This window comes from Ylistrum balloti, unplaced genomic scaffold, assembly GCF_031769215.1.
Source record: "Ylistrum balloti isolate Yb309-2 unplaced genomic scaffold, AGI_CSIRO_Ybal_v1 Utg371000, whole genome shotgun sequence".
NCBI lineage: Eukaryota > Metazoa > Mollusca > Bivalvia > Pectinida > Pectinidae > Ylistrum > Ylistrum balloti.
The window spans coordinates 755717-769037 of record NW_026782558.1 but is presented as its reverse complement, the minus strand read 5'-3'; the positions used below and the strand labels follow the sequence as shown (position 1 = coordinate 769037).

Sequence of the window (13321 nt, the reverse complement as noted above, 5' to 3'; positions counted from 1 at the left end):
AAATATCTTACAATAAATCACTTAACTTTAAATAAAAAAAACATAGGGATTTTAAATTTTTCAAAACTTTATCATGTATTTTTTTCTTTTGTTTTTTTCTTAGATACTTACAACTTGCTGTAATATAAATATCTGACTGTTTTTTATCAGCGCTCAAATCTAGCAATTGCTAGCAACCAAGCTTTGATATCTCAACTGGCGAAAATGAAACTCCAAAGACAGGAATTAAATACTGAAGATTATGATAGACCTTCACGTAGGAAAGCAAACCAGAGTATTTTAATGTTATGTTGATGTGCAAAGCATCAATACATTCCAATAAGATACATCATCAAAATAAAATATCAAGCCAAATAATAAATGCAGACATTTTTTTCACACTTGCTGAAATTAAAGCTCTGACCTCCTGTTAATATAACATTTCTAAAGAGTTCATTTCAAGATTTTCATCAGCTTTCATTTGACAAGACAAAGCAAATCTGTTCAAGTGGTCTCCAGCTTCTCTGCGTTCCACTGAAGACGTAATTGTGTATGACATCACTTTAATGGAAAATTAATGTGTTTAACTGTGTTGGACTTACTTCCTGTACAAGTGAGGCCAGGGCTCGTTTCTGCCACTCCAGTCCATTCCTCTGTGTGACTACAATAAGTAGGTCACAAACACGATACACTGTCTCAGGGAGTGTGTCCAGCAATGCCAGACAACCTGAAAAAAAACATTATTTCACACATTAAAAAAATAAAATATCTATATTTCATCTTCACCTAAATCCTGTCTGTTAATATCTGCATGGTGATTTGATCCAGAAATGTTAGTGTTAGAGTAGTACTTAGTTCACTATGAAACAAGCCATGAAACCTTTTTTCATTTTACGGCTGTATTTTTGGCTTTCCTCAGTCACTATCAATATATCATCAAGGATATTATGACATATGCTTGTCTATGATATATTCATCACTGGAAAGTTTTCATATTTCAATTATCAATTCGATTCTTAAAAGTAAGGATTCAGATTCAGTGTAAAAATTTGAATATAAATGTTACAATTTCTGAAGCTTTTAGATATAAAGTAACTATTTCTATTAAATGTATTGTTGTATTTGTGAGAATCACTTTCAATATATTAAAATTGTAGAAAGGTAACAAGCTTTCTCTTGTAAAATCCATTTCAAACATTATCAAAACAAAGCTCATTTTCATAGATTTTGGGCCAAACTTGAAGTTTATTATCAACTTTTCCTCAGTCACTATCAATATATCATCAAGGATATTATGACATATGCTTGTCTATGATATACTCATCACTGGAAAGTTCTCATACTTCACTAATTTGATTCTCTGTTCAACTTAATATAACATGTTTATCTGATTAAAATTCAAAATAATAATTTCCAAACCAAGTTCTGTATCTTAATTCATATCAACATTCCCAAAAGGTTTTAAATATAGCTCCCTGTGATTTAAATGGGTTCTTGCATAACTAGCAAATATAAACATTCACTAAAAAGCATTCAGTCTAGTATTATAAAAGTTTAAACGATTGTTATTGTTGCTGAGATCTTTTTGGAGGTAATTAAGTTAACTAAACCACAAAACATGTCAATAAAAACTTCATAATTAAGACTGTGTAGTTCATCTTTCCTCAGTCACTATCAATATATCATCAAGGATGTTATGACATATGCTTGTCTATGATATATTCATCACTGGAAAGTTTGCTGGTTGATATGAAAGTTTGTGGTATATATTCTGCAGAAATTGATCTATGGCGAAAGAGGCCATCAACAGAGATAATCTGTTAAGACTATAACACAAACACCAATTTCCTATTTATAGTAACAATAATCTGACTTTGACCTTGAGATCTTTATGCAATACCAAACATGCACTGTTTAAATGATGGGTCCAAAGGGACTTAGAAATCTTTGCTGACCAATAGATATGAAATAAAATGTCAATTGTTTAGGCAACAAGAAAATGTTTGACAACCAAAATTCTTTCAACACAGTATTTTTTCCCATGACTTTTTTTACAGAGTTAAATGGCAAAGATATCTTCCAAGTACAAATAATTGGGAGTGCCTATTTCAAACAGATCTATTTTTTTCATTTGAAGTTTCAAAACAGTGTTTCATTTTAACTAATTTTAGGGACCACTGATGTTTGTCTTTCCTCAGTCACTATCAATATATCATCAAGGATGTTATGACATATGCTTGTCTATGATATATTCATCACTGGAAAGTTTGCTGGTTGATATGAAAGTTTGTGGTATATATTCTGCAGAAATTGATCTATGGCAAAAGAGGCCATCAACAGAGATAATCTGTTAAGACTATAACACAAACACCAATTTCCTATTTATAGTAACAATAATCTGACTTTGACCTCGAGATCTTTAAGCAATACCAAACATGCACTGTTTAAATGATGGGTCCAAAGGGACTTAGAAATCTTTGCTGACCAATAGATATGAAATAAAATGTCAATTGTTTAGGCAACAAGAAAATGTTTGACAACCAAAATTCTTTCAACACAGTATTTTTTCCCATGACTTTTTTACAGAGTTAAATGGCAAAGATATCTTCCAAGTACAAATAATTAGGAGTGCCTATTTCAAACAGATCTATTTTTTTTCATTTGAAGTTTCAAAACAGTGTTTACTAAGGGACCACTGATGTTTGTCTTTCCTCAGTCACTATCAATATATCATCAAGAATTTTAGGGACTACTGATGTTTGTCTTTCCTCAGTCACTATCAATATATCATCAAGGATGTTATGACATATGCTTGTCTATGATATATTCATCACTGGAAAGTTTGCTGGTTGATATGAAAGTTTGTGGTACATATTCTGCAGAAATTGATCTATGGCAAAAGAGGCCATCAACAGAGATAATCTGTTAAGACTATAACACAAACACCAATTTCCTATTTATAGTAACAATAATCTGACTTTGACCTCGAGATCTTTAAGCAATACCAAACATGCACTGTTTAAATGATGGGTCCAAAGGGACTTAGAAATCTTTGCTGACCAATAGATATGAAATAAAATGTCAATTGTTTAGGCAACAAGAAAATGTTTGACAACCAAAATTCTTTCAACACAGTATTTTTTCCCATGACTTTTCTACAGAGTTAAATGGCAAAGATATCTTTTTCCCATGACTTTTCTACAGAGTTAAATGGCAAAGATATCTTCCAAGTACAAATAATTGGGAGTGCCTATTTCAAACAGATCTATTTTTTTCATTTGAAGTTTCAAAACAGTGTTTCATTTTAACTAATTTTAGGGACTACTGATGTTTGTCTTTCCTCAGTCACTATCAATATATCATCAAGAATATTATGACATATGCTTGTCTATGATATATTCATCACTGGAAAGTCTATAACGGAAAGGGTAATGATTCAAACAAGACAATTAAGCAAATTATAGTTTCCCTTCAACACACCATCTCATCAAGGTAAACCCATACCCTACGTATAAAGTTCGAAAGACAAATAGTGTTGTAGGTAGAGCCGTCACAATCTTTTTCTTTGATGCAAATGTAAATCACCAAGGTGACCTCATATCTCAGGTTCCAGTGACAAGAAGTATAGGAATTAGAGCCAAGACAAGAAAGATAGAACTATACACCCCCCCCCCCCAACCACTTCCCAGTTGCAGCAATAATAATCTGAATGGAGTTGTCATAATTGTACACTCCTATCTCAAGGAATTGTATCTGAATACCCTTAAATGGAACTTTAACAGCAAAGGTAATATATAAGTACAACATAAATATTCACAGAACTGAGTTGATCTGAATATCAAATATCAAATCCATGTACTCCAAACCCTTCAGGTTTGATGACTCCAAAGTGCAAAGCCTTCCTCAGTAATTATCAATACATCATCAAGGACATTATCACATATGCTTGTCTATGATATAATAATCCTTGGACGGTTTCAGCGATTATTTGGAAAGATCAGAAAATCTCTTGTTTCCAAGCAGAAAAGGGTAATAGATTTTTTAGTTTAATTCTAAACTGTTATTTAAATGCATACATCACCAATTATTTACATAAATCATCACTGGAGTGACAGCACAGCACAGATGAAAACTGTCTTGGCAGACCCAAGTATACTGTGTGTTAGCTCATCCCAGAGATGTTGCACAACTATGACCATGTACCCACCAGACAAGGCCCAAGACCCACTATGCTGGGATAAGGGCCACACCCTTACCCCTTCATGTCTACTGAACATAGATTTCTTCACTGAAAACAGATGACAAACCTATAGCCAACCATCATTAAACACAATACGTTGTCTTACCCGGCATCACTGTGTCAGTGAACTGATCAATTGTCGTTCGATCAAGTGGCTCCTCTTTCTCCTGCTTTTCATCAATTTCTGGCTCCTCTGGCTTGGGTGGCTCCTGTTTGGGTGATGAACAAGTTGGTCCGCCCTACAACACCAACATGTTTAATTATAATCTCTTTATACCCTAGCAGTGCAGTTCCTTACATATGGACTTTACTATACATCTTTCAAATACTCCATATATAATAACATATTTTCACATATAACAATATATTTCCAAAGAGCATATAAAGATTTTTTTTTGCATGTTGGGGTTGTATTAATTTTTAAGAAGGACTACTATTTGTGTGAAAATGTTCAATACAGAATTTTCAAAGTTTTAAATAAATAGCCCTAACTATTTCACTGGAATAGCTCTTACTATATCTTAAGTTTCCTAACTTTTTATATATAAGGCTAGCTACCTCATCAGTAGACATGAGCACGTTATCTCCTAGGGACATGGCTATAGCTCGCATCATTTGGTCCTCTTCAGACATCTCAAGAACCATACCAAGGGGCTGATAACAAGTGTAACAAAAGGTGTAGTTGAATTCTCCATAATAACAGGCAACAACGTGACACATTAAATTTACTGTGTGACACATTAAATTCACTGCTTATAGCTTCTAATAATAAACATATGATGTCAAATGTTCCTCACTTTATACACATGTAACTGTATGCTTAGTTTGTTCATTCACCTATCATTCTTTACTGCAGTACTAACCAGTGAGGAACTGCCGGAAAAGACAATTAGTCAAACTAACAGAACCAAAAATAAAAGTAAATAACCTCTTCAACACTTCTTTACTTTTCAAAAAGAATTTATTTGAATGTAAAATGGTAATGATATTAGCAAAGATTTAAATCATTATGGCAGTAGTGAGTTTCACTTTCAAATTTTCTGGTCATTTAAGAATTCAGTCAATGTTCAGGTTTTCAGCCAACTTCATCTTTCCTCAGTTGCTATCAATATATCATCAAGGACATTATGACATATGCTTGTCTATGATATATTCATCACTGGAAAGTTGGAATACTTCATTTTTATCATATATTAACATATATACCTTAGAACAAAGATGGTGCGAGACTATTTCATTTTTCTTTGCATCCATCAATAGCAATGAGAATGTAACGTGTGTAGCAACCCCAGAACACCATTTGCAAAAACATTCACTGCTTACATGTGATGTGTTTGATAACTTCAGTAAGGACCAGGGGGATTCGATAAGCTAGTACATGAATCAACAAAAGTGTCTGTTTTCTATACTGAACGCTTGAAATCTGGTAGATTCTGGCAATGTGCTAAATGAAAATATTATGATGAATATGTCTGGATGATTATAGGACTGAAGAATTCTGTTGGTGTGACTGGAGAGCTAGACATCATCATATACTACCAAATGGGAGCAAAATTGGTTGCAGTGTTTCGGCATATGCAACAGCACAACATGGAACATACCAATCAAATTAAATGATTGAAAATCCAACTTCTTCACCAATAACATATTGCAAGGTTAAGATGAGTTAAGTTATGCATGTAAATATGATATCAAAACTAGCTATGACAACCTATCTGTCTGTATCATTACTTACATTAGCAGCTGAAGTCCTGGGGGCAGGGACCAGTGGGTGAGTCAGGATGTACTCTGTGGCCTGTTCTATACTGGTAGTATGGTTGAGAGCCTGCGTGGCATGTTCTCTGGTAAAACCCATATCCATCAACTGTTCACAAAGAGATAAATAGCATTTAATTACCAACAAGACAAGCGGGCCTACATATATATGACTCAAAGAGGAGGCAGGCTTAATACAGAAAAATGACATAGCTGGCACTTATACTGCTTACAGATATGGGTGGTCTTTTTCTAACCAACATGTGATTATTGTGAGATAAATATGGAATTTTAATTACAATACTTCTTGTATTTCTTAAGATCAAATTAAAACTTCAAAATCTTAAGCAGGGCAGCCATTGGAAGTAGAGAGAGCTTGTTCTGAAATAAGACTTTGTTGCAAACCTGCTGTAGATGTGCTTGATCAACTTCAGGGATGCTAGGTCGCTGTACAGCAGCAGGGGCAGCAGCAGCAGCTGCAGCAGGATTCAGAATACTGATACTGCTTGCCGTCCCTGATGTACCCGGTGTCTCCTCCTTCTCTCTAGCCAAGTAATCCTGTGATGATATCAATCAGAATAGAATCAAAACACAAATTTAAACCCACAAGTAGTTCACAAGTTCACTCAAGAATAATATTTAATCCATATAATTTTCCACTTAATAAAACTTGCATACAATAAATGTATAAGAATAGTCATTATTGTAACATCTTTGTAGCGTTAGTAACAAGTCAGAACTAATTTGTTTGACAACGATGTCTATTGTAACACAAATTGTAGCTGGTGTACTATTAGATATGTTTACTTTTAAGACCAGTCTAACACCATCCAGTATAAATCTGTATGTACCTTTATGATGGTCTCCCCCTTGATGATATGACACAATATTGCCAGGATGGATTCTGACATGCGACCACCATACAGCTTCAAAGGTTTCTTGTTCCACAGGTGCATCACTGCATTAAAAGCAGCCTGAAACATCCAACAGATGTACAAGACAATCAGCAGGTGAAAAGGACAATTAACAGGTTTACAAGACAATCAGCAGGTGAAAAGGACAATTAACAGGTTTACAAGACAATCAGCAGGTGAAAAGGACAATTAACAGATGTACAAGACAATCAGCAGGTGAAAAGGACAATTAACAGATTTACAAGACAATCAGCAGGTGAAAAGGACAATTAACAGATGTACAAGACAATCACCAGGTGAAAAGGACAATTAACAGATGTACAAGACAATCACCAGGTGAAAAGGACAATTAACAGGTTTACAAGACAATCAGCAGGTGAAAAGGACAATTAACAGATGTACAAGACAATCACCAGGTGAAAAGGACAATTAACAGATGTACAAGACAATCAGCAGGTGAAAAGGACAATTAACAGGTTTACAAGACAATCAGCAGGTGAAAAGGACAATTAACAGATGTACAAGACAATCACCAGGTGAAAAGGACAATTAACAGATGTACAAGACAATCAGCAGGTGAAAAGGACAATTAACAGATGTACAAGACAATCACCAGGTGAAAAGGACAATTAACAGATGTACAAGACAATCACCAGGTGAAAAGGACAATTAACAGGTTTACAAGACAATCAGCAGGTGAAAAGGACAATTAACAGATGTACAAGACAATCACCAGGTGAAAAGGACAATTAACAGGTTTACAAGACAATCAGCAGGTGAAAAGGACAATTAACAGATGTACAAGACAATCACCAGGTGAAAAGGACAATTAACAGATGTACAAGACAATCACCAGGTGAAAAGGACAATTAACAGATGTACAAGACAATCACCAGGTGAAAAGGACAATTAACAGGTTTACAAGACAATCAGCAGGTGAAAAGGACAATTAACAGATGTACAAGACAATCAGCAGGTGAAAAGGACAATTAACAGATGTACAAGACAATCACCAGGTGAAAAGGACAGGTGAAAAGGAAAAGGACAATTAACAGATGTACAAGACAATCACCAGGTGAAAAGGACAATTAACAGGTTTACAAGACAATCAGCAGGTGAAAAGGACAATTAACAGATGTACAAGACAATCACCAGGTGAAAAGGACAATTAACAGATGTACAAGACAATCAGCAGGTGAAAAGGACAATTAACAGGTTTACAAGACAATCAGCAGGTGAAAAGGACAATTAACAGATGTACAAGACAATCAGCAGGTGAAAAGGACAATTAACAGGTTCACAAGACAATCACCAGGTGTGGTTTGAAATCATCGCTGGTTCTACATTGACAGTATACAATACATGCTGGGAATTAGATATTTACCTTCTGTGTGCTGATAAGGTACTGGACTGGACTGAAGGGCACAAAACCTGCCTGACTAGACTTCTCTGGTAGAGTATGTGTTGACTCCAGCACTGTTTTAGGATTTACCATTTTCTCCACTAACATCAGCCATGCATCAATGAACTCACCAGTACCATCTGAAACATAGTGACACTATTAGCTGTAAAGCTCATTTCTCATTTCATATATTTGAAACACTTCCTAACTTCTCCCCTCCCCTAAGAATTATTTTCACCATTTGTCCAAGTTCATGTTCTGTGTTTTATCAAAATCCAATTTATATACTGATCAGTTGCCCTTTATTTATGTGATTATCAATACTTACCAGGTAGTTCTGGAAACTCCAAACCATCAGCCATTTGTACTTTCCCATCAATGGACAATGCCCAGGAGAAGGCTCTGTAATACAACAAGAAATGTACATAACTGAAATACAGAGCAGAAATTGAAAAATTCCAAGAAATTGATATTGTTCCTAAATGGCGTTAAGATTATCAAAGAGCTATGAAACTGTTCCTTCATAGACCCCAACATTGATACAAATATGTATAAATGTCCCAGGTCATAGGGATACAATGCTTAGCAGGACCCACTGTTGTTTTTAGTGTTTGTCTTTTTAAAATTTTTGGAGGGATTTTTTTGTTTCATAGCATACTGTAATAATGTTAAAATCCAAAAACATACAGAGTAGAGTTTTTTTATTTTCATTTCTGTAAAGAACTTTAACCTCGACTACTATTGGTATATAAACACTCTGGGGAAAAAAAAGTTCCCAGCTTAGATATGAACTCCCTTGCTGTTTGGAACTCATCTTTAACAATGGCCATCATCAATTTGGATAGGAGATTTCTAACAGTTCTCTGATTAAAATATTTTGGCAGGTGACTAAATTTTACAAACATTAACACACACTGAAACACTCAGAAACACCATTCACACATTTTTTCCCCTCACTATCTGAAGTTACCCCCGCAGTAAAATTCTGAAACTGGAAATGAACCAAAGCTCATACAGGAAAGATTTTCTACAGGAATAGCACCAATCATATCAAAAAGCCTGTGACCAATACTAACTCAAATAATGCCTTCTGTCCTCCTGATGAGACAAACTTCTGTAGCATCAGATGATAGGGCTGTTTCTTCTCATCAAACAACATTGGGGATGTAAAGCCCACAGAACACACAAGAAATGTTAACCTGAAATAACAACATTATTATCTCATCAAATTGTTTGGAATGGAATTTACTTAAATTATTGTAACACTTTTGTAGGGTTTCTCTGAAAGATTTCAATGGATCAGTAGAGTTTCTCTGTAAGATTTTAATGGATTCATCTTTATTGTAAGAATTTTATCCATATTCATACCATTACAAAGGTGTTTTATAAGTATTAGGTGTTTTCTAGCTATTTCTGATGGGACATTTATCCGTGTTAGCATTTTTAGGTGGAATTTTTACAAGAATATTGACAAAGGAAGTATCAGGTGTGATTTTTCTTCAAGACTGAACACCAAATGCATTAATAATGAGGTCTTACCTAAGTTTGGGTACTGGGGAATATTCAGGTGGAGTCCACTGAAGGCCATTGGTTAGAAGTCTGGTGAGTGCTCGGGCTACTGCCTGGGCAGCAGGGGAAGGTGTAGTTGGCGGAGGTGGGATCTGGTGACTTCGCCTCTGTCGCACTGGGCTACCAACACAGAGTTTCACCAGGAGGCCAAACAGCTCAGCAAGAGCACGACATAGACGTGAAGACACCGACAAAAGTGGCTTCAACTGTTTCACCTGTGCCTGCAGTGCTGTTGAAATTTTTGGGCGTTTACTGTCCTTATCTGAAGATGTCGCCTGTGATTGCATGTCACTAACGTCCATAGGAGTCTCTGTGCTCTCCGACGTGGAGAGAGATTCCATGGCAGCACTAACACCATTACTTCCAAGTTCACCAGCACTATGTGTTAGAGTTGTACTCTCTTCTTTGATGTCCTTGTCTGATTTGAAATCCTTAGGGAGTAGTTTCTCCATGTCTGCCTTACCAAACTCACAGCTGGCAGGCAGCACATCATCATTACATAGAGCTAGCAGCACAGTGCTTTCCCACACCAATGATGTGTACAGCTTGCTAAGACCTTCCAACACTTTTAAACCCAGGTCAGAACCCCAGTGATTCACAGAGATTGTACGTATGTCCGTCTGCAAACAAATGGACTCTATGAGTACAAGTTCTTAAGCGTACATGAAGTACAGGGATAATTCCATGAGAAAATGTAAACAGCTACAATTACTTTGTGAGATTACTTTTAAAATACTGTACAAAGCATCTATCTGTAAAGCAAGTATGATGCATAGTCACATCAAACCATTTTTACTCCAAGCTTAATGTTATAAGAGTCCTGAGAGATGACAACTAGATAATTGTAATCTTTAAATCAAGACCGATTTCTTCATTTTGCACTCATTTTTTTCATAGAGAAAATCAATTTGTTTCTCAATGATCGTTTCAGAGTGCACTTGCTGTACTCTAATTATATTCAACATATTTAAATAACCAAATCAACTTTCTACAAAAAATCTAAATTGTCAGAAGACAGAATGCAGTGATAGTTTACCTGTCCCATCCGGCAGACATGTACAAACATCAAGATGTAAGCATGGCAAGAGGACAGGGCATGCAAGAGAGGTGTGTTCTGGGGTAACTGGGCAGCATCTGGTATGTGAGCCACGTTTGCCAGTTCGCGCAGGAGAACAGACCCTCCAGGTGCTTCAAGAGGCTGGTGAAGGGTCTCCAGACTCTGTAACACCTCGTCCAACTTCAACAGGCCCTGTTTCAGAACCTGGGGTTCCCGCGACAAATTCTGTACAAACACACAACCAAGTTTTACTTCTCAGAAACTATAGTTTATAGAGAGAAATTATTACCTGTATTTATTTGATGGTAAAACAAAACAGATGAAAAGGAAATTTTTTCATAAGTTGTAATTTCTAATAATTTAGATACAAACTTTCTCATCAATATCTTTAAGTTCCTATCCTAAAATTAACAACCATCACAATAATATTTTAACAACAGTATTATGTATTCTATTACAATTGAAATATCAAGAATAAAACCCAATTTACTGGCTGCTTGTAATAATGTTTCCAATTTTCAGTTTTGTATTGCAATATTGCACATCACCCAAGAAATATCCCAACTCAACAATGTACTTACTAGTATTGATTTGCACACAATGGAAACAGCTTGACATGCTGGTGATGTGGGAAAGTCAATTGGAAGATTAGGCAGGCCAAGAATAGACATGAGAGGTTGGAGTCCTTTCTGGGCGACAAACTCACGGCAATGGTCATCTGTCGAGTTGTTGCTTAGTATGGCTTCGACAAACTTCATCTGAGGAACAACCACCAATGATTTCAAAAATATATTCTTCAAGAACTCTTTCCAATCTATTCAATATCTTGAAATCAAGGAAAACCAATGAATTCCTACCTATACCCCTGTCATTTTATACAGTGTTACATGTCTGTCATGTCTCGTTCTGAATCAATGTTAAGAATCTCTCAATAGTTTGTGTATCATATATGCCACATTTCATCATCTAGTCTATGCCTTATATTCTTCTTTACATAGGAGTTGTCTTATAAACATTTTGTTCCAATCAAGATTATAAACTCCAGAGTGAAGCGATAATTTGTTTTTAATGTTTTAAGGTAAGTTCTTAAATCGTGTATACAATTTCTATTGCTCAAAAAACAACTGGACTGTGAGCATTTGAAGAACATAATCACTTACCACATTCAACACATAGTCCATCAGAGGAATAGCTTGCTTTTCTTGTGAAGTAGATGTCATCCTTCAATAAACAATGTCATAGGTTTATACCCTTTCCCACAGAAAAGTGCATTATTACTTAACACAAATAATATTAATATTATTCACAGGTAATAATGTAATCACTGTAGTAGCTACTTTACCAAGAGTGCTGATCACAACAGATCAACATCCAACGATGCTTATCACTACATTTATGTAGCACTGATTAACGACCGGAGATGTCACAACAGTACACCACCGGAGATACACAGTGCTAGTTACAAGTAACAATTGTGACCTTCTAAGGACTAGTCTAAATCTGATGTATAGGGCCAGACTCAAATAACAAGTTTTCCTTAAACCCGTCTTCTGTCTACTTAGTTAAAATAACATTATATGAAACTATGTTGAAAGAGGTTTGTACTATATCAACTCACTGCTGACTGGTATCTGCAGGAGTCTCAGGTGGTGTAGGAGGTTTGTTAGCAGCAGAAGCAGAGTCCTGGGTGTTAGCAAGTTCTTCCTCCTCATCCTCCTCATCAGAAGATCCATTGTCAGGAGGCTGGGGTGAGCGGATTGAGACTATATTCGGCTCAGATTTTGGCTGGGACTTTTGACAAACACACTTAGGATCCATTCCCATGGCACAGATTTCTTCTAGTAACTGTCAACGAAATGATAAAATATTTTCAAAACTTACCTCCACTTGATTTATAAATATATATGTTATAGCTTCCATTCAAGAAACATGTGAAGTTGATCGAGTTATGACAGGACCATGTGCCAAAAAGAAAATGGGATATTTTCTTACCAAAACTAATTACTTTACATAGTTTGTGATGGTTTCAAGGAAACTTAAATATAAATATGTCTCCCAAACCACTGTCACTGGTTAATTTCCTACACACAGTATATCTTATTTTCTTCTTTTTACTTTCTAAAACTGAAAATGCTTGTAGTAGCTACTTCACCAAGAGTGTTGATCACAACAGATCAACATCCAACGATGCTTAACACTACATTTATGTAGCACTGATTAACGACCGGAGATGTCACAACAGTACACCACCGGAGATACACAGTGCTTTTTAATTAAAATATGAGCAAGACAAACTCATCACAGAGTTATCTGTATTATGCACATAATCACTTTAGCATTTCTAGAGTCTTTTTATTTGAAAGGAACATCATTGAAAAGCAACTACTTTAGAAACCTCCTGAGGC

At 35.6% G+C, this 13321-nt stretch overlaps 1 protein-coding gene across 1 annotated transcript in view; it reads right to left on the bottom strand.

The window, feature by feature from the left end:
* The window catches only part of LOC132559937 (E3 ubiquitin-protein ligase HUWE1-like), a 63289-nt gene that overhangs the window by 39127 nt on the left and 10841 nt on the right, over positions 1-13321 (bottom strand). Inside the window, exons 21-34 of the mRNA XM_060224573.1 lie at positions 12535-12761; positions 12077-12137; positions 11498-11674; positions 10896-11141; positions 9830-10479; positions 9367-9489; positions 8619-8692; positions 8273-8430; positions 6826-6948; positions 6380-6532; positions 5955-6083; positions 4775-4873; positions 4326-4458; positions 582-706 (exon numbers count right to left, since the gene is read on the bottom strand). Of these exons, the coding sequence (XP_060080556.1) occupies positions 582-706; positions 4326-4458; positions 4775-4873; positions 5955-6083; positions 6380-6532; positions 6826-6948; positions 8273-8430; positions 8619-8692; positions 9367-9489; positions 9830-10479; positions 10896-11141; positions 11498-11674; positions 12077-12137; positions 12535-12761 (2478 nt within the window). The remainder of the gene's footprint in view (positions 1-581; positions 707-4325; positions 4459-4774; positions 4874-5954; positions 6084-6379; positions 6533-6825; positions 6949-8272; positions 8431-8618; positions 8693-9366; positions 9490-9829; positions 10480-10895; positions 11142-11497; positions 11675-12076; positions 12138-12534; positions 12762-13321) is intronic.